This window comes from Tachyglossus aculeatus, chromosome 22, assembly GCF_015852505.1.
Source record: "Tachyglossus aculeatus isolate mTacAcu1 chromosome 22, mTacAcu1.pri, whole genome shotgun sequence".
NCBI lineage: Eukaryota > Metazoa > Chordata > Mammalia > Monotremata > Tachyglossidae > Tachyglossus > Tachyglossus aculeatus.
The window spans coordinates 5,607,520-5,634,314 of NC_052087.1; the positions used below are offsets into that span (position 1 = coordinate 5,607,520).

Consider the following 26,795-nt stretch of genomic DNA (forward strand, 5'->3'; position numbering starts at 1 on the left):
TGTGATCCTTCTATTAGGACTGTTAAAGGGCCTGTGAAAAATGTTAATCACACAGCTTTCTTATTACTGTGAAGTTTCTGATTTTAGGAATGCTGTAGGTAACTGTCCTTGTTGTGTTGATTTAGGTTTATTCTGTTTATAGACATTTTCAGAAGCAGCGTGGCTCAGTTGAAAGAGCACAGGCTGGGGAGCCAGAGGTAATGGGTTCTAATCCTAGCTCCGCCGCTTGTCAGCTGTGTGACTTTAGGCTTTAAGTGACTGTAAGTTGAGTCACTTAACTTCTCTGGGCCTCAGTTCCCTCATCTGTAAAACGGGGATGAAGACTGTGAGCCCCATGTGGGACAACCTGATTACCCTCTATCTACCCCAGCGCTTAGAACAGTGCTTGGCACATAGTAAGCGCTTAACAAATACCAACATTATTATTATTATTATTAATTCAGCACTTAGTTATACTTAATCACATTACTAAGCAGAGGACCATCTTGAAGATGAGATTGTAAGCTCCTTGAGGGAAGAAATCATCTCTGCCTAATCTATTATTCTCTCCCAATCACAAAGTTCAGTGCTCTGCACACTGTAGTTAAAAAGTACCATTAATTATTTGATCAGTAAATCCTGGACAAAGCAACCAAAACTGCCTCCTATTTAGACTGTCAACCTGCTTAATTTGTGTTTATTCTAGTGCTTAGAACAGTGCTTGACATAGAGTACACACTTAAGAAGTACAATAATAATGATAATGATACTACTACTACTACTACTACTACTACACTACTACTAAACTACACAAAGCATACAAAACCTCTGCACCTATTACTGCCTGTGTTCCACAAAGAACATTATTACTACTGTCTTGAAAATAGCCATCTCAAAATCTAACTGACAAGGACTATATTTGCCACCCCAAAACTTGCCAGCATTCAAGCAATTAAAATTTGGCTAACAGTCATTAGCATCATTAGCCTCAAGGAGTATAAGCCCCTCCTCTAGACTGTAAACTCATTGCCTGATGGGATAATGTCCACCAACTCATATTATACTCTCCCAACTGCTTAGAACAGTGCTCTATGCATAGTAAGCACTTGTACATAGCACTGGTTGACTGATTGATAGAGTAGCAGGAATTTCCTCTTAAAATTCTCATCTGGGAATAATCTGATTTAGTTTAAACCTGGTCCCATTTTTGAGGACCTATGAGCTTTTTAGTTAGTTATCCAGGTGAATGTTTTTTCCTGGACTCCTTAACTTTCCTAGAGTCTTCAGCAGAATAGATTGAGTCCCTCCAGAGTTCGACTGCAAGCAGTCCATTTTTTTGTTTGTTTGTGGTACTTACTAAGTACCTATGTGCCAAACACTATACTAAGCACTCAGTTAGACACAAGATAACTAGTTTGGATACAGTTCCTATCCCACATGAGGTTCACAGTAAATTAGAGAGAGGAGGATTTGAAACCCATTTTACAGATGAGGTAACTGAGGCAGAGAGAAGTGAAGTGACTTGCCCAAGAACACTCAGCAGATAAGTCATTGTTCTCCCTTTAAGATGCATTTTGCTACCCAATTGGTCTGCACGGTGGAAATGAGGATTTCACATGCTGCAATTGGAGCATTCATAAATTCCACCCTTAGCTCTTTGACATCCACGCACAGGGAGCCATGGTTTGAACAACAGGAAATAGAGGTTTCTCATGGGAGATAAGAAATTGAAAAGGAAACAGTCAGTCTGGCTGGCTATTTTGAAGAAAGAACTAACTTCAACTTAATCGCCAAGATTGCACGGGAATCCAGTGTAGTGATGTGTATCGTACCTGCACTTCCTACGGGGCTGCAATCACCTGAAGCTACTGCTTGAGCTGACTTATAGGTTATAGCTGGTTATAGGATTCAACTTCCCCAGCTTGATATCCCTCTCTTGATATTTGATATCCCAAATTTGACAGACCACAGCTCCGCCTACATAAGTTCATGCAATTATTTTTAATGGATCAATGACATTTACTGAGTTCTTACTCTGTGCAGAGCTCTGCTCTAAGCGCTTGGGAGAGTATGAGAGTTAGTAGACATGATCCCTGCCCTCAAGGTGAGACAGATATTAGAATAAATTATAGATTGGGGAAGAAAAAAAGCTATGTAGGTGGGGATGGAGCAAATATCAAAGTGATTAGGGAGTAGGGACCAAGTCCACAAGTGACACAGAAGTCTAGGCGATTAGGATGGGGAGATGAGAGGTTAGTCAAGAAAGACTTCCTGGAGGAAATATGATATTAGTAGAGCTTTGAAAAGAGGAGAGTTCCAGGTAGAAGGGAGGCTATTAGTAAGGGGTTAATGGTAAGAGAATGAGATTGAGGCAAGATATGTAGGTTGAAGTTAGAGTAGCAAAGTGTGGGGGCTGGATTGTAGTACAGTACTCCGCACATCCGCCAAGCTAGCTCTCTTCCACCCTTCAAAGCCCTACTGAGAGCTCACCTCCTCCAGGAAGCCTTCCCAGACTGAGCCCCCTCCTTCCTTTCCCCCTTCCCCTCCTTCCCATCCCCCCGCCTTACCTCCTTCCTCTCCCCAAAGCACCTGTATATATGTTTGTACATATTTATTACTCTATTTTCCTTGTACATATTTACTATTCTATTTATTTTATTTTGTTAATATGTTTGGTTGTCTGGCTCCCCCTTCTAGACTGTGAGCCCGCTGTTGGGTAGGGACCGTCTTTATATGTTGCCAACTTGTACTTCCCAAGTGCTTAGTACAGTGCTCTGCACACAGTAAGTGCTCAATAAATATGATTGATTGAATGAATGAATGAATGAATGAATAGTGGGAGAAGCATGAGGTTAGGTAAGAAGGAGGAATCTGATTGAGTGCCTCAAAGCCAAAGAATGGTAAATAATTTCTGGGTGGAAATGGTTGGGCAACCACTAGAGGTTTTTGAGGAGAGGGATATATGCGTAGAAGTTTTGTAAAGAAAATGATCTGGACAGCAGAGTGAAGCAATGGACTGGAGAGGGCACCTGTATATATGTATATATGTTTGTACATATTTATTACTCTATTAATTTATTTAACTTGTACATATCTATTCTATTTATTTTATTTTGTTAGTATGTTTGGTTTTGTTCTCTGTCTCCCCCTTTTAGACAGTGAGCCCACTGTTGGGTAGGGACTGTCTCTATATGCTGCCAACTTGTACTTCCCAAGCGCTTAGTACAGTGCTCTGCACACAATAAGCACTCAATAAATATGATTGATTGATTGATTGATTGGAAGTAGGGAGGTCAGTGAAGAGGCTGATACAGTAAACGAGGCCAGAAATAGATGCTTGTTCCAGCATCATAGCAGTTTGGATAAGGAGGAAGGAATGGATTTTAGCAATGTTGTGAATGTAAAACTGATTGGATTTGGTGACTAACTGAATATGTAGTTTGAATGAGAGATGAGGCAAGGATAATACCAAGGTTTCGGGATTATCACACAGGGAGAATGGTGGTAGTGTCGACAGTGATAGGAAACTCTTGGGGGGAGGAGGGAGTTTGGGAGGGCACAAGAGGAAGTTTTGTTTTTGACATGATAAGTTTGAGGTGTCAGAGAGACATCCTAAAGCTGTCCTGGAGGTAGGAGGAAATGCAAGTCTGTAGAGAAGGAGAGAGTTGGGGGCTGGAGAGATAGATTTGGGAGTTATCTGCATGGAAGTGATAGTTGAAGATGTGGAAGCAATTGAGTTCATTCAATTCATTCAATCATATTTATTGAGTACTTACTGTGTGCAGAACACTGTACTAAACTCTCCAAGGAAGTGTGTGTAGGTGAAGAATAGAAGAGGATTCAGAACTCAACCTTGAGAGACACCCAAAATTAGCAGGTGGGAAGCAGAGAAAGAACCAACAAGAGAGACTAGGTGGAGCAGCCAGAGCGCTTAGTATAGTGCAAGTGCTTAGTACAGTGCTCTGCACACAGTAAGTGCTCAATAAATACGATTGAATGAAAGAATGAAAGATATAGGGGGAGAACCAGGAGAGGACAGTGTCAGGGAAGCCAAAGTAAGACTGTTTCCTGGAGCAGGTTGTCTACTGGAGAGGAAGTGGAGTTGGAAATTGTGAACAGCTCATTTGCGGAGCTTGAAAAGGATTAGTATGAAGAAGATGAAGAGATTAATAGAGGGGGCAGAAGGGTCAAAGGAGGGTTTTTGTTTAAGAATTGTGGACATATTGGCGTATTTGGAAGAATCAAGAAGGAGAAATTGAAGAGTGAATAGTTGACAATAGTGATCAGGGAGAAAGGAGGAGCTGAGAGTTTTTAAAAGGTGTGAAGGGATAATTTACTGCACAGAAGGAGGCCATGGTAAACCACTTCTGTACTTTTACCGAGAAAACTCTATGGATACACTACCTGAATGATTGCAGATAGAGGAGGGGCATTCTGGGAGAGATGTGTCCTTGGAGTCGCTATGGGTCAGAGATGACTCAATAGCATAATCCAAGATGAGAAGGGATAGGGTAGGAGGTGCACGTGGTGGGGATTGATTTCTGAAAGAGGTGGAAGGAGGTGGGTGGGACTGGAGAAGTATACAGGAGATTTAGGGAATTTACGCCATGGTTTCAATTTTGTCAATAAAATAGATGGCAAGAGATAGTGGAGGCTGATGAGCAGAGGGTTTAGGGAGTTAAAAGTCAGAAACAACTGGAGCAAGCAATGGGCATGGGATAGCAGGGGAGAAGTTTTGCTGGGTGGAGTGAAGGGCAAAGTGAGAGCAGGTGAAAATAGATTTGAGGTGAACAGAGTCAGTCTGGTGTCTGGGTTTGTACCAGCAACAGTCCACAGCTCAAGCACAAGAGCAGAGGATGTGTTCTATAGAGGTGATCCCGGGCTGTGGGTTGGTGATGCGAGATCAATGGAGGGACAGGAGTGCAAAGGAGTTGAGTTCAGTGGAAAGGACAGTCAGAGTGTGGACTTATGCTTTAAGAGAAGGGAGGCTGGGCGTACCAAATGGGATCTGATGATGGGATAACTGGAGGGTGTCAAGGAATCAGAGGTCCCTGTGGGGAACAGGGCAGACTTGTGGGATGGGAGATGTAGGAGAGAAGGCAGGTGAAGAGGATGTGGTAGAGCATGGAATTTCAGAGTTGGTGTGATTTGAGATTTTACAGTGACTAGAGATGCTGAGGTCAAACGCATGCTCAAGTTGGTGAATGGGTGAGGTGGGGTAGAGCAGGAAATCAGTGGAGTTGAGGTGTGAGAGGAAGCAGTCAGGTTGGGATGTGCGTGATGGTGGGGGAAGGGCATCAAAAACATCCATGTAAATGTTTCTTTTGACTACTCCTTGAAATACTGTTATTTTTGTCTTCCCCAGGAGTATGTAACATCCTTTTGGACAGGGGACTTATCACTTCTTTATTCTGTATTTTCTGGGTGTCTAGTATAATGAACTATAATGAATACTACTACAGTTAAGTCACCTCCTACTACGCACCAACAGGTTGCATGCAAAATGAAAAAGGAATTTATATCTCCTATGACAATAGAAGGAAAAAGAATAGACCCAATTTTTAAGGCATGTTAAGCAGAACTTCCACTTTAAAAGCAACAGACATTGGAGACGATTCAGCCTGTCTTTGTGAACTGTGGAATTGTTCCCCTGCTCTTTGATTTCCAATGCTCCCAGCCCACCAACATAAACTCTGCCTTCATCAGATAAACTCTTCAGCTATCATAGCTGGAGTGCCGTCAGAAGCCACAAATTTCTTAATTTGTTTCCTCCTCAGTTGCCAAGAATCAAGAGATGAGGCGATTGGCCCCTCACAGCTACAAGTATTCCCATGCCACTGGGATGCCTGAGGACCTTTGATTAACATTTATCTGATTTCCAATTGTGTTCTTTTCTGTCAGACCTTGAGTTGTACAAGCATATTTTACAATAAAACAGATAATTATTATTGGAAATGACAGGACCTGCTTAAAAATCTCCTTCTCATTCCCCCTCAGAGCGACTGCTACTTCCAAAGACGATGAATAGCAGAATTATGGCCCCTGGGTTAAGATTTAGTCTTCTGTTTCGCTGCAGCAGGCGAGTTTCTAAAATTGCAGGGACTGGTACAATATCGACAGAAGGGAGGAAACAATGAATATGAAACTGAAAAGCTGGGATGCTTCCCCTTTCTTAAACTCAGAGGCCAATTGTTGGGTCAGAAGGAGTAGGGATTTCAAGGAGTATGTGACATCTTGAAGGAGCAATAATGTAAACACAACTGTGCAACTCTAGACCTGGGGAATAAAGCCTGGTTTTCCTAGGAAGAGAGTTCCAGACAGATGAAATGGGAGCCTGGGCCTTTAAACACAACAATGTGATAGCAAAGCGTGCATTGGATTAATGTGGAGACAGAAGACCTTACTCCTGCCAGCACCTTCTGAACTGCTGACTCCTCTTACTGGATAAATGCTGAGTTTCTGAAAATGTGATAGGGAACCCATGTTTATTTTCCTCTCCCTTCTATTCTCTTTAGTGCTAATAGCTAGGAAGGATTTTTTTTTGCTGTACATGGAAAATTGGGTGGTGTTTTTTTTAGATTTGTTTGGGCCCAAATTAATTACAAAGTGAAACTATGAAAAGTAATGAGCCTGTCCCCCATCACGATATCTGAATCCCGTCATCTGAGTTCCAATTGGTTTTCTAATCCTCACACTCAATATCTGCTGTTAATTTGCTTGCTACTTCAAGAACTTGAAGACTGTCAGCAAAATCCATGATGCATTACAAAACTTATAATTAGAAAAAAAAAACATCTGATGTTCTTTTGACAGGGTAAACAAAGTATGAAAGCACTGATCAGAACAAGGAAGCACTAACAACCTTACAGCTATTTGTACTAAAACATAATTATAAATGCAGCGAAGGCAATATCCTAGTAAGAAAAAATGCATACAAATGAATGCTAAGTGAGTGAACCCAACAAAATAACATTCCATAAAAATAAAAGACAGGGCAGGGGACAGGGAAGAAGAAAAATCTCTGTTTCTCTTTGAAATGAAGCCTCTGAATTTTATATTGGTCTTAACCACTTCTTTCAGCCATTTCATGGTTAATATAGGATTAATATAGGTGATGTGAAAAGGGGATCCAGTTGTTTCCAACCTTTATCTCAACCTCTAGATCCAATTCTTGGACACTGGAAAAATCCACTAATGTTTAACAACAGAACAGGGAGTGTTCTTTTTGTATCTGTTCAAAGAACGAGACTCAGGGTATTGATGAACAATACCACTTTTCCTATCTAGGAGGGTATTGGTTTTCCTAAACTATCTTCCTGACACCCTCAACACCACCATCACCCCTGAACTCAACTCACTTGCTCCCCTATCCCTCCAATCAATCTCATACCACTAACCCACAACTCTGGATCCCGTCCACAGTATGCTTCCTCTGCTTCTGTTCTTGAGCTGTAGAGAACTGTTGGCAGAAACCCAGACATCTGTCTGACCTTGTCCACCTTATATCAATTCTTACCTGCTTCAATTCAGCCCTATCCTCTGCCCAACAATAATACTTCCCCTTCCTAATTCACTCCCATACCCACTGCCTCCACCAGCTGTTCCAGACATTTAATTCCCTCCTCAAACCTCCTTTCCCCTAACCCCCAGCATCTTTCTCCTAATGACCCAGCCACATGCTTCATCAATAAATTGAATCTCCCCTGTTCCTCTCCAGTTCCCCTCTCCCAACTTTTCCTATAGTCCCTGTAGTGTCTGAAGAGTGCTCTCATCTTCTCTCAAAATCTAATCCCTCCACCTGTGTTTCTGATCCCATCCCTTCACACCTTATTAAAAACACTTGCTCCTTCTTTTCTCCCTCACCACCATTTTCAATCACTTAATTTCCAAAGGCTTCTTTCCTACCATTCTCAAAAATGCTCAAGTATCCTCTATCCTAAAAAAAACCCTCTCCTTTGACCCCACGGCTCCCTTCAATTTTCAACCCATCTCTGTCCTACTTGTATGCCGTCGAGTCATTTCCGACCCATAGCGACACCACGGACACATCTCTCCCTGAACGTCCCGTTCACCATCTGCAATCATGTTGGTACTGTACCCATAGAGTTTTCTTGGCAAAAATAAGGAAGTGGATTATCACTGCCACGTTCCACACAGTAAACTTGAGTCTCCACCCTCGACTCTCTCTTATGCTGCTGCTGTGCAGCATGGGTGAGTTTTGACTTGTAGCATTCCTCTCCAAACTTCTTGGGAGAGTTGTTTACACCTGCTGTCTCCACTTTCTCTCCTCCCATTTACTCATGCTAACCTCCATTCTGGTTTCCATCCCCTTCACTTGGAAACAGTGAAGGAAGTGATGGAAACAGCCATCTCTAAAGCCTCTCCAGTGACCTTCTTCTCGACTAACCTGACAGCCTCTACGGTCACCTAATCATTATAGACCTCTCAGCTGCCTTAAACACTGTAAACCAGTAGAGAACTGGAAAAATCCACTAATATTTAACAACAGAACGGGGAGTGTTCTTTTTGTATCTGTTCAAAGAACGAGACTCAGGGTATTGATGAACAATACCACTTTTCCTATCTAGGAGGGTAGAAAGAGGCTCAGGGGAAAGAGCATGGGCTTTGGAGTCAGAGGTCAGGGGTTAAAATCCCGGCTCCACCAGTTGTCAGCTGTGTGACTTTGGGCAAGTCACTTAACTTCTCTGTGCCTCAGTTATCTCATCTGTAAAATGGGGATGAAGACTGTGAGTCCCCCCATGGGACAACCTGATCACCTTGTAACCTCCCCAGTGCTTAGAACAGTGCTTTGCACATAGTAAGCACTTAATAAATGCCATTATTATTATGATGATGATGATTCACAAATCTTCAACACCAACCCTGATCTCTCTCCTGGCCTATAGTCTCACATTTCCTTCTAACTTCAGGATATCTCTATCTGGAAATCCCGTTAAAAACAGAGCTCCTTATCTTCCTACCCAAACCCTGTCCTTCCCATCACTGTGGACACTACCACTATCCTCCCTATCTCAGCCCCAAAGCACATGATAATAATGATAATAATAATTATGGTATTTGTTAACCACTGACTATGTAGCAGGCACTATTCTAAGTGTTGGGGTGGACACAAGCAAATAAGGTGGGATGCAGTCAATGTCCCACATGGGACTCACAGTCTCAATCCCCATTTTACAAATGAAATAACTGAGGCAAAGAGCAGTGAAGTGACTTGCCCAAGGTCACAGAGCAGGCAAGTGGCAGAGGCAGGATTAGAACCCATGACCTTCTGACTCCCAAGCCCATGATCTATCCTCTAAGCCATGCTGCTTCCCACTACGCCATGGTGTATATATCCATAATTTATTCATTTATATAGATGTCTGCCTCCCTCTCTGGAATATAAGCTTATTGTGGGCAGGGAATGGGTCTATCAACTCTCGTATTGCACTCTTCCATGTGCTTAGTACAGTGCTCTGCGCATACATTTAGTGCTCAGTAAACACCATTGATTCACTGATCAACCGTTAGACAACAATTCAACATATAATGTAAACTCCTTTCATCCCAAAAGCAAGTAACAAGTCAGAGCATTTGACTGATTTCAGTTATCCTCTCTGTTTCTCCTTTCCTATTTTTGGTGCTGAAGCTAATGAAAAAAAGACACAAACACTTCGATATTCATCCCAGCCCCACAATCCTTATGTAAATATTTTTATGCTCTACCATTTCCCCTTTCCCTAATTTACTTTAATGTCTGTCTCCCCCTGTAGACTGTAAGCTTCTTGTGGGCAGGGATTGCATCTACAAATGTGTTGTATTGAACTCTCCCGAGTACTTAGTACAGTGCTCTGCACACAGTAAGTGCTCAATAAATACCATTGATTGATGGATCCTAAAACAGTCATCTGGAAGAAGCAGGAGATGCAAGTGGTTTGGATGCTCAACTACCAGAATCCTTCCTTATTTTTCCCAAAGCAGTTAAAGAGGCCGGGTAAAGGGAAGACAGAAAAGTGATCTGTTTTTGATTATAAACTCCAAAGCAAATTTTATGGTGTACATGGCAATCACTACTCCAGTGTGCCAACCTCTGAGAGAGAGAAGTTCAGCAGGAAACATTCAACATGGCTAGTTTGTTTGGAGGATAATATTTTCACCTTTCAAGGGGTTGACATTCCACTTACAACTTCGCCACGGTTCAAACCATTTAATGCTCCCAGACTCATCAGACAAAATTCAAATCTTTTGTACCTCAGAGACCACTGATATGCACCATTGCGCACTCCAATTGCAAATACACATGAACGCTCTTGTGTGTTGTAAGTTATTTTCTATATAGAAAGTCTACTAAATTTGAAGTAAGTAAGCCCTCCTTGAATTCTCCCAGGTCTTTAGAAAGCTTTCAGATGTACTATGAGTAATAAACGTGTAATGAATACGGACTGATATTTCTTTCCTGTAGCTACACTGAGTTGCAATTTACATTTTCTAAATACATGAGTTACAGCTATTTTCCCAGTCTGATAGCAATTATTTCCTACAAACCTCTGACAGGCTTGAAACCTCAGTATCACAGCTGTTATTTTTAGGTTGATCTCTCTTTTTAAATTAAAGCCACTAGCTGTATCAGCAAATGGAGACTTTCCCTCTGGAAATGGTCTCAGAAATGAACATAAATCAAACTCATCAGCTTAACTCATTTGAGGCTTGGATTCCTCCACTTTCACTTACCTGGGAAAGAATTTCAGGGGAGATGGATGAGAATAAGAATAATCTACCAAGGTAGGCATGAGATCTCTAAGAGAAGGAGTAATCACAGGACACCTGGCTCGACTTGCTTAGACATTTGTCTGGAGGAAGGGGGCCCTCAAGTTATCACCCCAACTTTTCTCCATCTGTTTCAGCTGGATAGGAGCAGACAGAATGGTGAAGGAGAGATAAAGACTCTAAGGATGTCTGCATTACACCAAAGAGTAATTATCAAATCCCCCAAACCCTCGATTTCCTCCAGTGACGTTCTCGCCACAGTCCTTTTTTTTGATCATCTGAAGATTTTCATGTAATACTGCCAACTTAGACTTTAATGTTCGCATTTTTCTAGGCAGATTCAATGAAAATAAGAGCAGCCATGAGGGACTTTGTTCTAATGATTACAGCACACTCTCCAATTGACGGAGGAGGGCTGTTAATCGTGCACTTTGCTAATTGTAATGCAAACTCAAATTCCAGGAGACTCTACTTAAAAGTGCTAATACTGTCATGGTCTCCCGTATTCCAGAATCAGTTTGTCTGGGTAATAAATAGTCCTGAGAATACAGATGTTTCCAAATACCACCCACTGGGGCTCATATTAGTCAAGTTGAGATGGGACTCAAATTTCCTCCCTCCCAAATCATGGGTTCTTGGTCGTGTGAAAATGCCAAGAAATCACCATCACTGGCTCCAAAGGGTTAAAGAGCCAAGGTACGGTTTATGAGAAAGGTTTACCTGGGGACATCTGTTCTTTCTGACTCCCACCTCAATTCCTCTCTCTATAATATCCTATTCCAACCTGTGCGTCTTCTCATACCTTACAATGCAATGTAAAGTGTAAATGATGTGCAGGAAGGGGACTCGAGTGATTTCATGGGTTCCAAGCAGAATCCTAATAATAAAAAAAAATCAGAACAATAATGTCTCGAGTATTACAAACATGACATGATGTCTGGCTCCCTAGGAACAGTAATTATAATAATCCTGCAAACTTTCCTTGGTCATTTTTCCAATGGTAATTGACCTTAATCTGGTTTAGCTGTCGGCCCTAAATTAATTGGAGAGGGTGCCTGCAAATTGGAAGCGTCAGAATCCGCTCCCAGGCTCACAGACAACGGAAGAAACCGTTCCCCTTCGTAATCCCTACAGCTGGCAATCCTGGGCTCTCAGAGCCCCTCCTGTCCAAGTCGACATTACCCTAGCCTTCTCAGCCCACATCCATTACAATAAATTATGTGTGGCAACTTAAAACAATCCACCAAACACTCTCTCTGAAATTTCTTCAGGAGGCTTTCTTGAACTGAATTAAAACCATTACTGCTTTCGGGCTGTTAAATCAAACATTAATATGATTTTCAATGGAAACTAAGAAGAGAAAGAGGAAGCACAAGGATGATGCTACCAAGAGACAGGAAGAGGTGATATCTTTCTTCACCAGAGGGGAACGGTGACTGCCATCAGTCCCCATCCACAGACATTGTGAGACCAGGGAAAGACGGGCATTTCTGTTTCACAAAATGCACCCAAACAGAATAGAAACCAAAACACAAGCACTGCAGTGGCTCATGAATCTTTAAGGACCACTAACGTCCCTGAGCTCCAGCTAGCTCCTTCCCAGAGTAAAGACAACCGGGAACACAAAATCAAAAGCATAATGGGGGTGAGTTGTCTGGGGCACAGTCCAGAAAGGGCCTCAGTGCTGCAGTTACATGACTGACTAAATGCTTCCATCCCACCCCTTCCAGAGTTATTTTTGGCTCATGTTACAGCCCAGGTGAGGTTGTGGAGTGCTGACACTGTTTGAGTTAGTGCTCTCCCTCCTACCCACTACCAGGCCAACCTCCCCCACTGAGGATGTTGCCGTGAAACCAGAATTCATGGAACTTGCCATGCTCTAGGGCTAAGTAATGTCAACAGCACTGAACACTGATGAATGACTGATGGAACAAATGACCCATCTTCTCCAACCTCCTTCCATTTCCCCTCCAGGGCAATACAGTTTCAGACAATTCCAGATGGTGACCTTGGATTGGCTAGTTCCGGGAAGATAGTGAAGATTCCCAAGCCCAAGACCAGGCCCTAGAATGACCCAGGAGAACTCCTGAGCCTAGGGAATCTGTGTTCACACTGAACCTTTCTCTACCCCTTTCAGAGCCTCCTTACAATGCAACCATAGCCGTGCCTAACAGGGTGGGGGAAATGCTTCCACAAGGGATTCATTTCAGCATCAGTCCTCAGGTGACATAATATATGACTCCGAGGAAGCACGGCATATTATACTTTCAAAATTCCCTTAAAGATGTTCTAGCAAAAGCTATCTATAGCTAAAATTAATCACACAGGATTGTGGCAGGATCCACATGAAAGGGTAATGGCCATCCACCACACCAAACAACAGACTTAATGGATATGGATCACATCAATTTATCAGGGTCCCTTCTCTGTGCATATTTCACCCCCTCACCCAACCCTTCACTCACCTGGGCGTGCACACATGCTCTCGCATGCATGCTTTCTTTCTCTCTCTCTCCCTCTCCCTCCCTCCACATGCACACACACACACACACACACACACACACCCCACACAAAGTAGTACAACCCAATCATGTTGATCTTTACACATAAAATCTCTACTACTTTACTAGTAACAATTAAAACAATGGAGTCTGTGTTTCACTGGAGTGCCACGACACAGGTTTTATTGAAAGATACAGTAAGGTTCCACATAGTCCTGTTCTGGGGACCAATAAACCAGGCCCCATCTCACCTAAACCCCCAAAGTCCCTGGTAGCAGCTTGCCTCCACTAAGCCAATAAACAAAGGAATAGCAAGTTGAAATTAAGACTTACCATGGAGCCCCATATATTCGGAATCCTTTAACCGTAACCTCCGAATCTTGTAAGTAAATACTGTTTGTCAGGAGTGACTGAACATTGTCAAAGTCCTCTGGTTTCAATTTGGACACAGAGGGGAAACGGTAGTAGTCCTGTTTAACAAGATCTGCCATGAATTCCTTATCGAATGTCAGTTCATGATTTCCAGCAATCACGATTTTATATTCGTACGGTAGGCTTCCTGAAACAAGAAAGAGAGCACTTAATTGGTGCATTTGCTTGCCTGTGGTGAAATACAGCAGCACCAGGACAATGAGCAGACAGCCAACACAGAGTCAACACACAAGCTCTTTCACATTTCCATGTGAACAAAAAAAAATGATTGCTGCTTCTTCGTGCCGACAGAATGAACAAAAAAATAACAAAGAGCAAATGAACAGGTCCCAACAAATGCATTGGGGTTTGCGGGGGGGAGTGTGTGCGCACGTGCCTGTGTGTGTGTGTGTGTTTTAATTCCCAGAACCTTGTTTTGTTCTGCATGACCCAAATGTACTCTGATGAAGTCACATTTTATCATTAGCTGGTAAAACAAAACAAAACATTTTAGTCAGGATCCTTTCATGGGGAAATTTGGAGGTGGGATTTTGGGTTTTGCTTTTTTTAAAAACAAATAAAATATCCTCTCTTTATATGCAGACAGCCAGTGCAGTGTAACAGTTTGGGAATATTCCTTACATAAAACATTAAGAGCACCTATGTATTCTACAATGACAGTTGAATCCCTCCAGCATTATCACTGCATACTAAAAGGGCAATTTTCAATTTACCTTTTGGCTTGCAAATAAAAGGAGCGGAACTCAAGACTCCTGATTAAAAAGCGAACTTTCTTTCCTATAGGTCCTCAAGTCCAGAGCCTCTTTTTAATATTTATGGGATGGAAATGGGGGCTGGTGTGATTTTTATGCAAAAGTTTCCTGATCAAAATGAGATAATTCCAGGCAGAAGAATGAAAGCTATAAAGGAAAACCCAAACATAAGACTTCTGCATAGATTTATAATGTTCAGAAAAAAATACAGATCATATTTATTAATAGTGTGCCACGGTGCTATACTAAATGAAAAAGTGAGGGAGAGGTGAGTGGGCATTTGTCACTCCTGAAGCTTAAATTCTTCTCTCCCTTTTACCTCCCCATACACACACGTACATACACACACCCCATTCCCCTCTGCAGTTTTGCAGTTCATTTTTACTTAAAAAGCAGCAAATGCTCCATCCAAATTCCAGCTCCCCGCAACTTCTGGTCACAATGTAAAATTGATTATTTCTTCTATTTCAGGAAGTATTAAACTTATTGCTGGCAGGAAATTAGATACATTTTTTAAGAGTCAGTCTCTATGTGGAAATCAGAATCACAGTGTTTTGGATAATGAAGCTTAAATGTGGAGGTGACATAAGACTTTTGGTAAGGTTTCCCGACCCCACTCCTTCCACCCCCGCCACCTCCAACACCCCCACCGCCCCACACAGCTCGCTCAGATACCAGTGGGGAAAATCTTGAATTGGTTCTTTATATGTGTCCAAGAATCATTCAGCCTCACTAACTCAGCCACACATAGTCAATTCACTTCAAATATTGGGGCAGCAGTTACCAGGAGTATGCAACCCATTTCCTATACATGAATAAAGTGAAATTACATATTTGTAGAGAGAGAGGGAGAGAAGACTGGCATACATTTAGTAGAAAGCCACCTTACTGATAGCAAATTTAAAAATTCTAGCCCACCTTCTTGCCTGTCCTACAAATGGAATAAATTAAACAGGACTCTCCATCTTTACTATCAGCCCTATCTGCAAGGCTGCAGTAAATAGCTCATGGAAAATGGAACATTCCTTCAAAACAGTGTTTATGCTCGTTCATGACCAGCAAAGCCATTTAGAATAAATCTGCACTAGTGTGAGGCCATGTGGGGTGTGAAATGTGTTTCCAGCTACCGGAGGAGAAGGCTGGTGATATTTCAAGCCTCTCACTGCTCTCACAGGGTGGATGAAGAATGCATTTACAAAGTACAAACAGGACCACAAATTCTAGCAATATACTGTGAATGAATATGATGCAAGAAAGCTGTAACAGCATGGCCATGTGACCTCTGGCCTTTGAATGCCATTCACCTTGATTTTCTCTTTTCCCTTCCCTCCTTGCAAGTACATTGCACGGGGATCACACAGAGTGGGGGTGAGCTGTTACGGGGAGGGACCTATTGGCTTGCAATCCTTGAGTGGCTGCATTTTTATAAATCATAATCTGTGGGCTTCCTTCCCTCTTTAATCATTTATGGGAATGTACTTTCTGTAATGCCTTCATTACCCACCATGGGCTGGGCAGAAAGATATGACCTTACAGAATCTTTCAAATCTTTTTTTGTTCTTCTTAATAAAGGAGGTTCAGAGAAGGGCTAGAGTGAAAAGACGGGGAGTGAAATTAGGGAAAAAAGTCATCAGAATTGAAGGTAAAAACCACCTTTAATATTTGCATTGAGAAAACACAGATTCCACCCACCACTAATAAAAGAGGAAGAAATCAATTTGGCTAGCTTTTTCACCTCCTTTCCTATTATTTCTGCCAATGCAGGATGAACAAATAAACTCAAAAATTTCCTCGACGAAATGAAGGTACCTCACCAGCAGGCTCAATTTGCTTTCAGTGGGGCCCAGGGTAGCCCCCTGAAGTTCACTCTGCCATCTGAATTATGAAACCCTCTGACATGTTTTCTTTTTTCCTATGATGACCTTCTGTCTAGAATCCGCTGACCTTTATATTTTCTATAAAAAAATGTGAGCAAGGCGGCACACAAATCTCTTGTCACTCGCTGGTATTTCACTTTTCTTCTGGACCAGATGAAATTTAGGCCCTCGGCAGTCAAATTAAGAACTTGTCGGTCTTGAAATGGCATGATTTTTTAACTGGCTGGAAGAGACGGTTGTGTCTTTTGCCACTGTACTCAAATCACATTCTCCTTGGCGATTTGCCATAATAAAAACAAAGACTGTATAAATCATTCTAAACACGGCTGTGCCTAAATTCAGCAGTTAAAATCCAGAATTCCAACCTCTGAATTGGGAGAAGACTTGGGAGTAGTCGTGCCGCCTAGTGGAAAGAGGGCAAGCCCGGGAGCCGGAGAACCTGGGTTCAAATCCTGGCTCTGCCTCTTGTCTACTAAGTGATCTCGGCAAGTCACCTAACTTCTGTGAGAAGTTTCCTCACCTGCAAAATGGGGATTTTATACCTGTTTGGGTTTTTTATTTTTAAATAAATGGTATTTGTTAAGAGCTTACCACGTGCCAGGGAATATACTATGCACTAAGCTAGATACAAAATAATCACTTTGGATACAGTGCTTGTCCCACACGGGCCTCACAGTCTCAATCCTCATTTTACAAATGAGTTAACAGGTACAGAGAAGTTACGTGACTTCCCCAAGGTCACACAGGAGACAAGTGGAGGGGCTAGGAATAGAACTCAGGTCATCTGATTCCCAGGCCCACAGTCTTTCTCTTAGGCCGTGCTGCTGTTCTCCTTCTTAGACTGTGAGCCCCATGAGGGACAGGATGTTGTCCGACCTGACAACTCTGTATCTATCCCAGTGCTTAGTGTATAGTAAACACTTAATAAATACTACAGTTTTCATTATTTTAAGGGGTCTACTAGGTGCCTCAGTCAAGAACCTGCTTTTTTTGTTAAGCACTTACTATATGACAGGCACTGTACTAAGCACTGGGGTAGACAAGCTGTTCAGGTTGGACACAGTCCATGTCCCTCATGGGGCTCACAGTCTTAACACCCATTTTGCAGTTGCGGTAACTGAGGCATAGATAAATGAAGTGATTGACCAAGCTCACACAGCAAATGGGGAAGCCAAGATTAAAACCCAGGTCCTCTGACTCCCACACTCAAGCTCTAACCACTAGGCCATTCGGCTTGGGACAGAATTTCTCATCTCTCAATTCCAAGGCTTTGTGTGAGAGGACACAGTTAGATTAGCAAGAGGAAGAAAACCGATCTTAACCTTTTCTTAGTGTCTGTTCAAACACTCCGGGTGAGATAACTTTCCACCCCTCTGGAGTAGTTGGAGATACAGCCAAACACAAGAAACCTCTCTCTAGTGACAGACAAATTTCCAGAAGCCACATAAATGCCTCTGAAAGATAGTCGAATAATAGTTTAGTGCCAATTTATGTCTTCAAGTCAATTGAAATAATTTCAAGACAGAATTTGGCCTTCATCTAAACAAAAATACTGCTGAAGCCAATTAAACTTCCTGATTTGTTGGATAGAAATTAATGGTGTTTCTTGGCCAAGTAGTCACTTCTGCAGATACATGGTGTGAGTCAGATTCTGCATTCCTGTTGCATTAGTGCAAGCATTATTCCCTGCAAAGGAGTAACAAAAAGACATGAGTGGAGTTCATATGTTCTTTTTCCTGTCTTTCTTTCTTTCTTGAAAGGGCAAATAGAAGCAACAACAGTAGATTATTTTAAAACAAGCATCGCCCAATACTATTCTCACATAAAAAGCAAATAAGTTTCATTTTGATATTCTGAAGGGTAAGGCTGTAATTTCACCTAGAGTATAATGAAGAAGAACATTACTCCTCATGTAGGATGGCCACATCACTTGGTAGTTTCAGGAGGTAGTGACATTTTTATGTGACCATGCATAAAGCTACTGAAAGTTTTGAAAAGGTCTCTGACACTGTGGAAGACTTGGTCTCCACTCGTTGTGTATAACAGCATCACGGGTACTTTTGTGAGTTAAGCAGTCAGTTTTCTGTAGCCCAGGTTCTCAACATGGAAGGTATCCATTTTAGGAAATTGGGATCCTAAATTCTGATCCTCTCTCTGGATCAGATCGGAAGGTTACACTGTGATTTAGGTTAATCGGCTCTCAGTTTTTTTCCAGCTGCAAAATAGGGTTATCAGTGTACTTAGAGGAGAAGAATTCCCCTCATACCACATTAGCCATTCTGAAAATTCAAACCTCAAGGTTTTTTGAAGCTTTAGACAGATGGTGTGCAGCTTGTGAGACCAGATCTTAATAGGTTAAGTGGGATCCAACATAGAATCCCAAGACTACTTTCAAGGGGCAATTGTTTTCAAATCCTGCCATTTCTGGATGCTTCTTGATTTTGAAAATACATCAGGGGACAAGAGGAAGTCAGAATAATGGCCCACCTGGTTGAAGATGACTAATGCATATAACAACCGGTGTGGCAACGGAAACTTCGCCACCAAGTCCTCTAATTAGGAACCTTCTTAGCAGAGTTCCCACACTTGGCTAAATGATTGCCACCTCCTATTTACTTTTGCCAGAACAAAGATGAAAACTCCAGACTTCTGCAGGAATGAGACACTTTCATGCTCTCCCCTTGGATTTCAGAGATGGGAGAAAACCTTCCAGCTGAATTAAGGCGACAAATCTCAGTTCTTTTTTCAGGCAGTATATTTTGCAAAGGAATCTCTTAATTCAGTGGCATGAAATCCCTATTCAGACATCCACCAACTGGCATCAAATTCAAGAAATTCCACCCCAACTTCACTCGAATACAAAGTTTGGGGCTGGACCATAACAGGATGAGAGGCAGCGTCGTTAATGGTTAAAGCACAGGCCTTGGAGTCAGAAGGACCTGGGTTCTAATCCCAGCTCTTCTACTTGTCTGCTGTGACCTTGAGAGAGTCCCTTAATTTCTCTGTGCCTCAGTTACCTCATCTGTAAAATGGAAATTAAGACTGTGAGCCTCATGTGGGACATGGACTATGTCCAATCTGATTACCTGGTATCTGCTCCAGTACTTAAAAGAATGCCTGGCACATAGTAAGTGCTTAACAAATACCATTTTTTTAAAAAAGCTTAGATTCTGAGCTGACCTTATTATCTACCCTAAATGAAAAATATCCCACCTATTTCTTTTAGACTTTTAGACTTTTAGAGTTTTAGTCCCCCTTTTAGACTGTCCCCTTTTAGACTGTGAGCCCACTGTTGGGTAGGGACTGTCTCTATATGTTGCCAATTTGTACTTCCCAAGTGCTTAGAACAGTGCTCTGCACACAGTAAGCGCTCAATAAATACGATTGATGATTGATGATGATGATTTCTTGGGCATCCACTTTAAGGAATGACTGTTTCTTAAATCGAATGGTGCAGAAAGGTTTTCCACTCCATTCATTCATTCAATTGTATTTATTGAGTGCATACTGTGTGCAGAGCACTGTACTAAGCCCTTGGGAAGTACATGTTGGCAACATATAGAGATGGTCCCTAACCAACAACAGGCTAAAGAGCAACATGCCCAAAAACAAACTGTGGTTCAAAAACACAAATCGGGTATACACCAATCAAAAACACATGTAGGAACTGTAGATGGGAGAGGAATGATTTTCCAATTAGGATCATGAAAAAGATGGTTTAGGGGATGACCATGTTGCAACCCTTGTCGTCTCTTTGTTCTCTAGTCCATGAAAGGCTGACTCAAGGCCAGCCAGGTTTACTTGTACGAAGGGTAAATTGAGTTGAACACCGGAAAAAACTAAAGGGGTGTTAGCCCGAGAGTGGGTTAAAAAGAGTTATTACACCTCATGCCTATGACAACTTGGAACACTAGACAGACATCCATCTGAATGGAACCGATCAAGTGCCTGGAGGCAGGGCGTTGGAGTAGCTGACCTCCAAAAGGTTCCTTCACGCTCTCGGACAATGAAAAGTCTTGAGCTTATACTTCACTAGCCGCTTTAGCTGAAAGCCTGGCAGAAATATTCCACGAGTGTGAGCCCTGCTTCTGACCTTTCACTCGGTCTTGCTAGGCTCCATTAATTTTTTTTACAAGGCCTGTCAGCTCTAGCGTTAATACTCACACTTGCTGATGGAGCCACCCAGCAGCTTCAGACTGCTACCTTCGCCTCTGAAACTCATGCATTAGGGTTTCTTCCATGCTTGCAATGGGAAACCAAGTCTAAGAAATATTAAACACAGAAAACTCTATTACAATAATGCCGGGGCTGATCCAGAATCCCAGGAGAGCAAGGAAAAGCTGAACTGGAGCCTGCTGGGGAATCTCGGTTCTGTGGTTTGTAAAAGGAAAACAGCAGTGAAATTCTTCTTCTTTTAGAAGTGAGAAGTCCTACAGCCTTCTACAGCCTACAGCCTCTACATCCTAGAGAAGCAGCGTGGCTCAGTGGCAAGAGCCTGGGCTTGGGAGTCAGAGGTCATGGGTTCAAATTCCGGCTCCACCAACTGTCAGCTGTGTGACTTTGGGCAAGTCACTTCACTTCTCTGAGCCTCAGTTCCCTCATCTGTAAAATGGGGATGAAGACTGTGAGCCCCATGTGGGACACCCTGATCACCTTGTATCCCCCCAGTGCTTAGAACAGTCCTTTGCACATAGTAAGTGCTTAACAAATGCCATTATTATTATTATTATTATTACAGCCTCCAGAGATTTTACATGCCTCAGTGCATCCATGGAAGGCTGCACAACCCGAGTCATTGGCCACCCACTGCAGTAACCCCCTTCATATCCGTAGCCCACCTCAGTGAAGTGTGTGGAGGAAGGGTAACAGTGTTGAAAGCGCAGGACCCTAAGAAAGGGGCCTTTGGGAAGCAAAGCACCTAGGAGTCACAAGGATGTTTTATAATTGCACAAGTCCCTCAGCAACAGCATAACATTATTCTAATGGAAATACTCGTGACTTAAAAAAACAAATCCTGACTGCCACTTTTCTGCTGTGTGACCCTGGGCATGCCACCTAACTTCTCTGGGCCTCAGTTACCTCATCTATAAAATGGGGATTAAGACTGTGAGCTCCATGTGGGACATGAATTGTGTCCAAATTGATTAACTTTACCTAGAGCAATACCCGGCACATAGTAAGTGCTTAAATAACATAAAAATATATATTTTTTTAAAGAAAGAAAAGTGTTCAGAAACAAAGGACTGAATGATAGAGAACATTCATATTTTATCCTGCCTGGTTGTTGGATGACCCTGAATCATCATTGTTTGCCTCAGAAGCTGCTGTGATACCAATCCTACTGAAATTCCTCTCCAACATCACTCGGATACAGAGTTTGGGGCTGGACCACAACAGACAAGTTTGCAAAAGTCGTCCCCTATTAGCCTTTTAATATGCACAGGCAAAACCTAATACCTTGTTTTAGAAAGCATAAGGTACCTTACTGCAATTCAGGGGCTTAACAATTGAGATTTACAAACCCGTGGAATTTTGTCCTGAATAACTGACACTTTTATTTCCCTTCTATCCTGAAAGGGTGCAGTTGGCTGGAAGACACTTTCCTAAAATGAATTTGTGACGATCTTATCAAGATTTGTAGGTTGAGGTCCACACTCAGTAAAAGTGGAAAGTGTGCTTCTGTGCAATATAACTTTACACTTAAAAAGGTATTCCTTGGAGCAATAATGATAAAAGAATTGGCAATTATTCCACTGCACAATTAGGAAACTTAATGAAAGCACTTGGTGTTTGCATTTTAAACTATTAAGAATAGTGAAGAGTAAATTAAATAAAAGTCCAGTTAGGTGTGGGAACCCTATTCTTTAAATGAAGTAGCACATTATAAGGGCATGATATGTATATAAATGTATATTTCCAGTATGGCTTTGCAACCCCCCTTTTCATCAACATTAATATTTTGGGGATTCAAAAAGAAAGCATTCTAACAGACTATCCGAGGTTTCAGTTTACAGGGACTCCAGAAAGCTAGGAAATCAAACTCGAATCCAGGGAAACACAATCTCACTTTTAACAGTGCCACTGGGGCTAAATGGAAATGTTCTTCTAGAACTTGATTAAAACCAAATTGAAAAAGAACATATTTGGTTAATATTGCATTAGGCTAAAATATAGCAATGAACCCTAATACTGTTCAAATCTAATAAGAAAAAGTCATCTCAATTTCCAAACTTTCAAAGCATCTTCTGTAAGTGCAACACAGATCAATTTACATGGTACTTTTGCCAATAAGCAAAACCAAATCACAGGTTCCAACTGGCTTATATTGGAAAGTGTGAGAGCAAATGCTAGAAAATGCAATTACTCCAAACAAACTCCATTTTCTCCACTCTGAAGGGAATTTGAGGGAATATTTTATTGCCATCAAATAATATTTCTCAAGGCATCAATACACAATTCTATTTTATTTTCAGAGTCCCTACTCACTGTATAATCTAATCCACCCTACAGAAAACCTCCAGATTTTCAGCAGATTCTATGAAAGTGGTATTACCTAGCACACTGATCTAATGTCAATTTTAATGATTTGCACTATGGGTGGCAAAATACATAAAGCAATATTCAGGGTCCAATAAACCACAGTTTCACCTAGCCTACAGTTCAGATCTCTAATTAAGCCTGTTAAGAATAAAAAAGAAATGGAATGTCTTAGAAAAAGTTATTTTGATCCAAGGTGACACTGAAAGTGATATTTTTCATTCTTCAGTTATGTGTATATATATATACTTAGAGAAGCAGCGTGGTTCAGGAAAGAGCACGCGCTTTGGAGTCAGAGGTCATGGGTTCAAATCCCAGCTCCGACAACTGTCAGCTGTGTGACTTTGGGTAAGTCACTTAACTTCTCTGGGCCTCAGTTACCTCATCTGTAAAATGGGGATTAAGACCGTGAGCCCCTCCTTGGGACAACCTGATCACCTTGCAACCTCCTCAGCGCTTAGAACTGTGCTTTGCACATAGTAAGTGCTTAATAAATGCCATCATTATTATCATCATATATATTCTACCCTTCAATAGGCCAATAATAAAATTTGACCCCAACATAGGAGCAAGCAGTGGATCAATGGACTAATCTATTATCCTAAACTCCTCAGAGGAGATTTAACCTCAACTAGATCTGATGGGCCTTTCCTTTATGAAACAGTGCGGTGTTCCTGCCACCATCCCCAAAGACCCTTCCTTTCCTCTTTTAGCCTGTTTTGGCCTTTCTTCAACTGTTGCTGGGGAAACAGTTGTCTATTTCAGGATGAAAATAGTTCTCCACTCTGGCCTGGGTTTGGTGAAGGGTACTTCTTATGGATCCATTTTAGAGCTAGAGGAAGAAGCCTGACATCTGTTACATATTCACCTCACGGGCTTTTTGTATTTGCTGTTGTGGGTGTGCAGCATGGTCTAACGGAAAGAGCATGGGCGTGAGAGTCAGACGACCTGGGATCAAATCCCAGCTCCATCAGTAGTCTCCTGAGTGACCTTGCACAACTCAGTTTCCTCATCTGTAAAATGGGGTTTAAATTCTATTCTCTCCTATGTGACTGTGAGTTCCAGGTGGGACAGGGACTGTGTTCAACCTGATTGTCTTTTATCTACCCCAGTGCTTAATACTAACCTTATTTTTTTTTAATTCTTTTTACTAGGGCCTCTCGTGCTTGGTCCAGGCTTGTCTGAAGCCATCTCAAATGTCAAAACGAAAGAAGCTACTTGTTAAATTCAGAACCTACAGTCAATCAATCCATCAAGAATATTAACTCAGGGCCTCTGCACAGGCCATTGTCCTAAGCGGGTGGGAGAGTAAAATAGAATTAATGGACACGATGCCCTAAAGGAACTTACAATCTAGTGATGGAGTTGGACATTAAAATAAATTAGAGAGGAGGATGAAGGAAAAGGGGCTATATATGTGAGCTAGTGCTTATATAACAGGGTAAGATATGTACAAAACTGCTAAAAGAGGTTGTGATTAGTTAAGTGGTTAGGAGGCACATAAGTGCTGAACAGGCATGAAGGGGAATATAAACAGAGTGGAGTAGAAATTAGTAAGGGCAGGTCTCCTGCAGGAGATGTGATTAAAGAAAAGCTTTGAAAATGGGGAGAAATGTAGTCTGTCAAATTTGGAAGGGGAGGGAGTTTCAGGCCTGGGGAAGGGTGTGAGGAAGTGGTGGGCAGCTGGTAAGAAAAAAGAGGCAGAGCAGGTAAATTAGCTTGAGAAGAACAAACATGTGAGCTGGGGTAGAGTGAAAGAAGAGAGTGGATATGTATGAAGAAGAGGTAATCGAGTGCTTTAAAACCATCGGCAGGAATATCGGCTTGATCCAGAAAGGGATGTTTATTAATCATTAGAGTTTTTGAGGAGTTGTGGTGATGTGTGGCTAATGACCTTTTAGAAAAAATAATCTGGGCAGCAGGCTGATGTTATGGATAGAAGAGGAATAAGACTGGAGGCAGGGAAACCAGTGAGGAGGCTGGTACTGTAGTCAAGCCATGATACGACAAGCTCCTGGACCAACTTAGTGGTGGTAGTAATAATAATGATGGCATTTATTAAGCGCTTACTATGTGCAAAGCACTGTTCTAAGCTCTGGGGAGGTTACAAGGTGATCAGGTTGGACCACGAGGGGCTCACAGTCTTCATCCCCATTTTACAGATGAGGTCACTGAAGCCCAGAGAAGTTAAGTGACTTGCTCAAAGTCACACAGTTGACAAGTGGCAGAGCTGGGATTTGAACTCCTGACCTCTGACTCCAAAGCCCGTGGTCTTTCCTCTGAGCCACGCTGGTGGTAGTGAGTTTAAAAGGAGAAGGAGTGGCTCCTGGAAATGTGGAGGCAAAACCAACTGAATTTGGAAACTGACTAAATGTTATGCTTGAACCGCACATTCAAGGGTTGGAAAAGAAGGAAGAGTCAAGAGAAGCAGTGTGACCTAGTAGATTAAACGTGGGCCTAGGAATCAAAAGGATTCATTCATTCATTCTATTTACTGAGCACTGTACTAAGCACTTGGGAGAGTACAATACAGCAATAAGCAGTCACATTCCCTGCCCACAATGGGTTTACAGTCTAGAATGGGGGAGACAGACAACAATACAAGTAAATAAAATTACAGATATGTACATAAGTGCTGTGGGGCTGGGAGGGGGAATAAAAAAGGGAGCAAGTTAGGGCAATGTAGAAGGGAGTGGAAGATGAAGAAAAATGGGGCATAGTCTGGGAAGTCCTCTTGGATGAGATGTGCCTTCAACAAGGCTTTGAAGGTGGGGAGAGTAATTGTCTGTCAGATTTGAGGAGGGAGGGCGTTCAGCCCAGAGGCAGTGATGTGGGCTAGGGGTCAGCGGAAAGACAGGTGAGATTGAGGCACAGTGAGAAGGTTTCTATTCCTGGCTCTGCCACTTGTCTGCTGTGTGACTTAACTTCTCTGTGCCTCAGTTACCTCATCTGTAAAATGAAGATTAAGACTATAAACCCCATGTAGGACATGGATTGTGTCTAACCTAATTCGCTTATATCTACCCCAAGACTTAGTACAGTGCCTGGTACACAAGCACTTAAATACTATTAAAAAAAAAAATTGAATAAAGCTAAGGTTGCAGGTTTCAGAGAAGGGAAGGGAAGGATTGTGGTACGGAAGAATTAGGCTGAGGAGAGGATTTGGGAGGGAAGATGAGAAGCTCAGTTTTGGACATACCAAATGTTGCCTTAAAAAGCAGCAATAATTCCTATTGCGCTTTCATAATTAGGTGGCAATATCTGAAGCAGTGACATTCCTGCCTCTCCAACTAGTTTCACATAGATTTTTGCTGAATTTCAACTTCTTTCCATTGTTGATTAGAATAGATTTTTATTGCTATTTGGCTCTCTCCTCCCCTTTTAGACTGATATTCTGGTGAGCCGGGAACTGTGCCTGAATGGACTTGGGAGTAATTATCCCAGCATTCAGTACAATTCGTTGCTCATTTCAAGAACTTAATAAATGTTAGTAATAGTACAGTAGTAATAATGAAGAGGCCAAACCCACTAGTTTGGCAAATTAAGCCAATCTTTCATGAAATAAAGAGAAGTCATCTCAGTCCTAATGAATAAGTATGAAGGTCCAGTCATCAGGCAAGAATTACATTTTTAAAGCCAGTGTTTGAAAAGTCGGGGGCAGCTCTGACTCGAGAGAGGCAGTGGCCAATTTACATCCCTGGTATGCCGGTGTGGGTAAGGCTGAGGCCAGGTGAGTCCACCCTAGGGCTCTCCGGTGAGCACACTGAGAAACTATTACTCAGACAAGCACTGAGGGCATCTAATTCTGAGAACAATCCTGAGACTCTATGGAATGGAGTGGTCCATTCTTGTAGGGAAGAGGACGGAAGTTCTTGGGAGAGGGAGAAGGCAAGTTAACTCCTCAACTGTCTCATTCTGGAATGACCCATGAGGGCAAGGGCCTGAATTGT

The 26,795-nt window shown here is 42.1% G+C and overlaps 1 protein-coding gene across 2 annotated transcripts in view; it reads right to left on the bottom strand.

The window, feature by feature from the left end:
- The window catches only part of MPPED2 (metallophosphoesterase domain containing 2), a 179,221-nt gene that overhangs the window by 72,694 nt on the left and 79,732 nt on the right, over window positions 1–26,795 (bottom strand). For both annotated transcript variants that reach the window (XM_038765084.1, XM_038765085.1), the window contains exon 4: window positions 13,581–13,806. In XM_038765084.1, coding sequence (XP_038621012.1) covers window positions 13,581–13,806 — 226 coding nt within the window. The remainder of the gene's footprint in view (window positions 1–13,580; window positions 13,807–26,795) is intronic.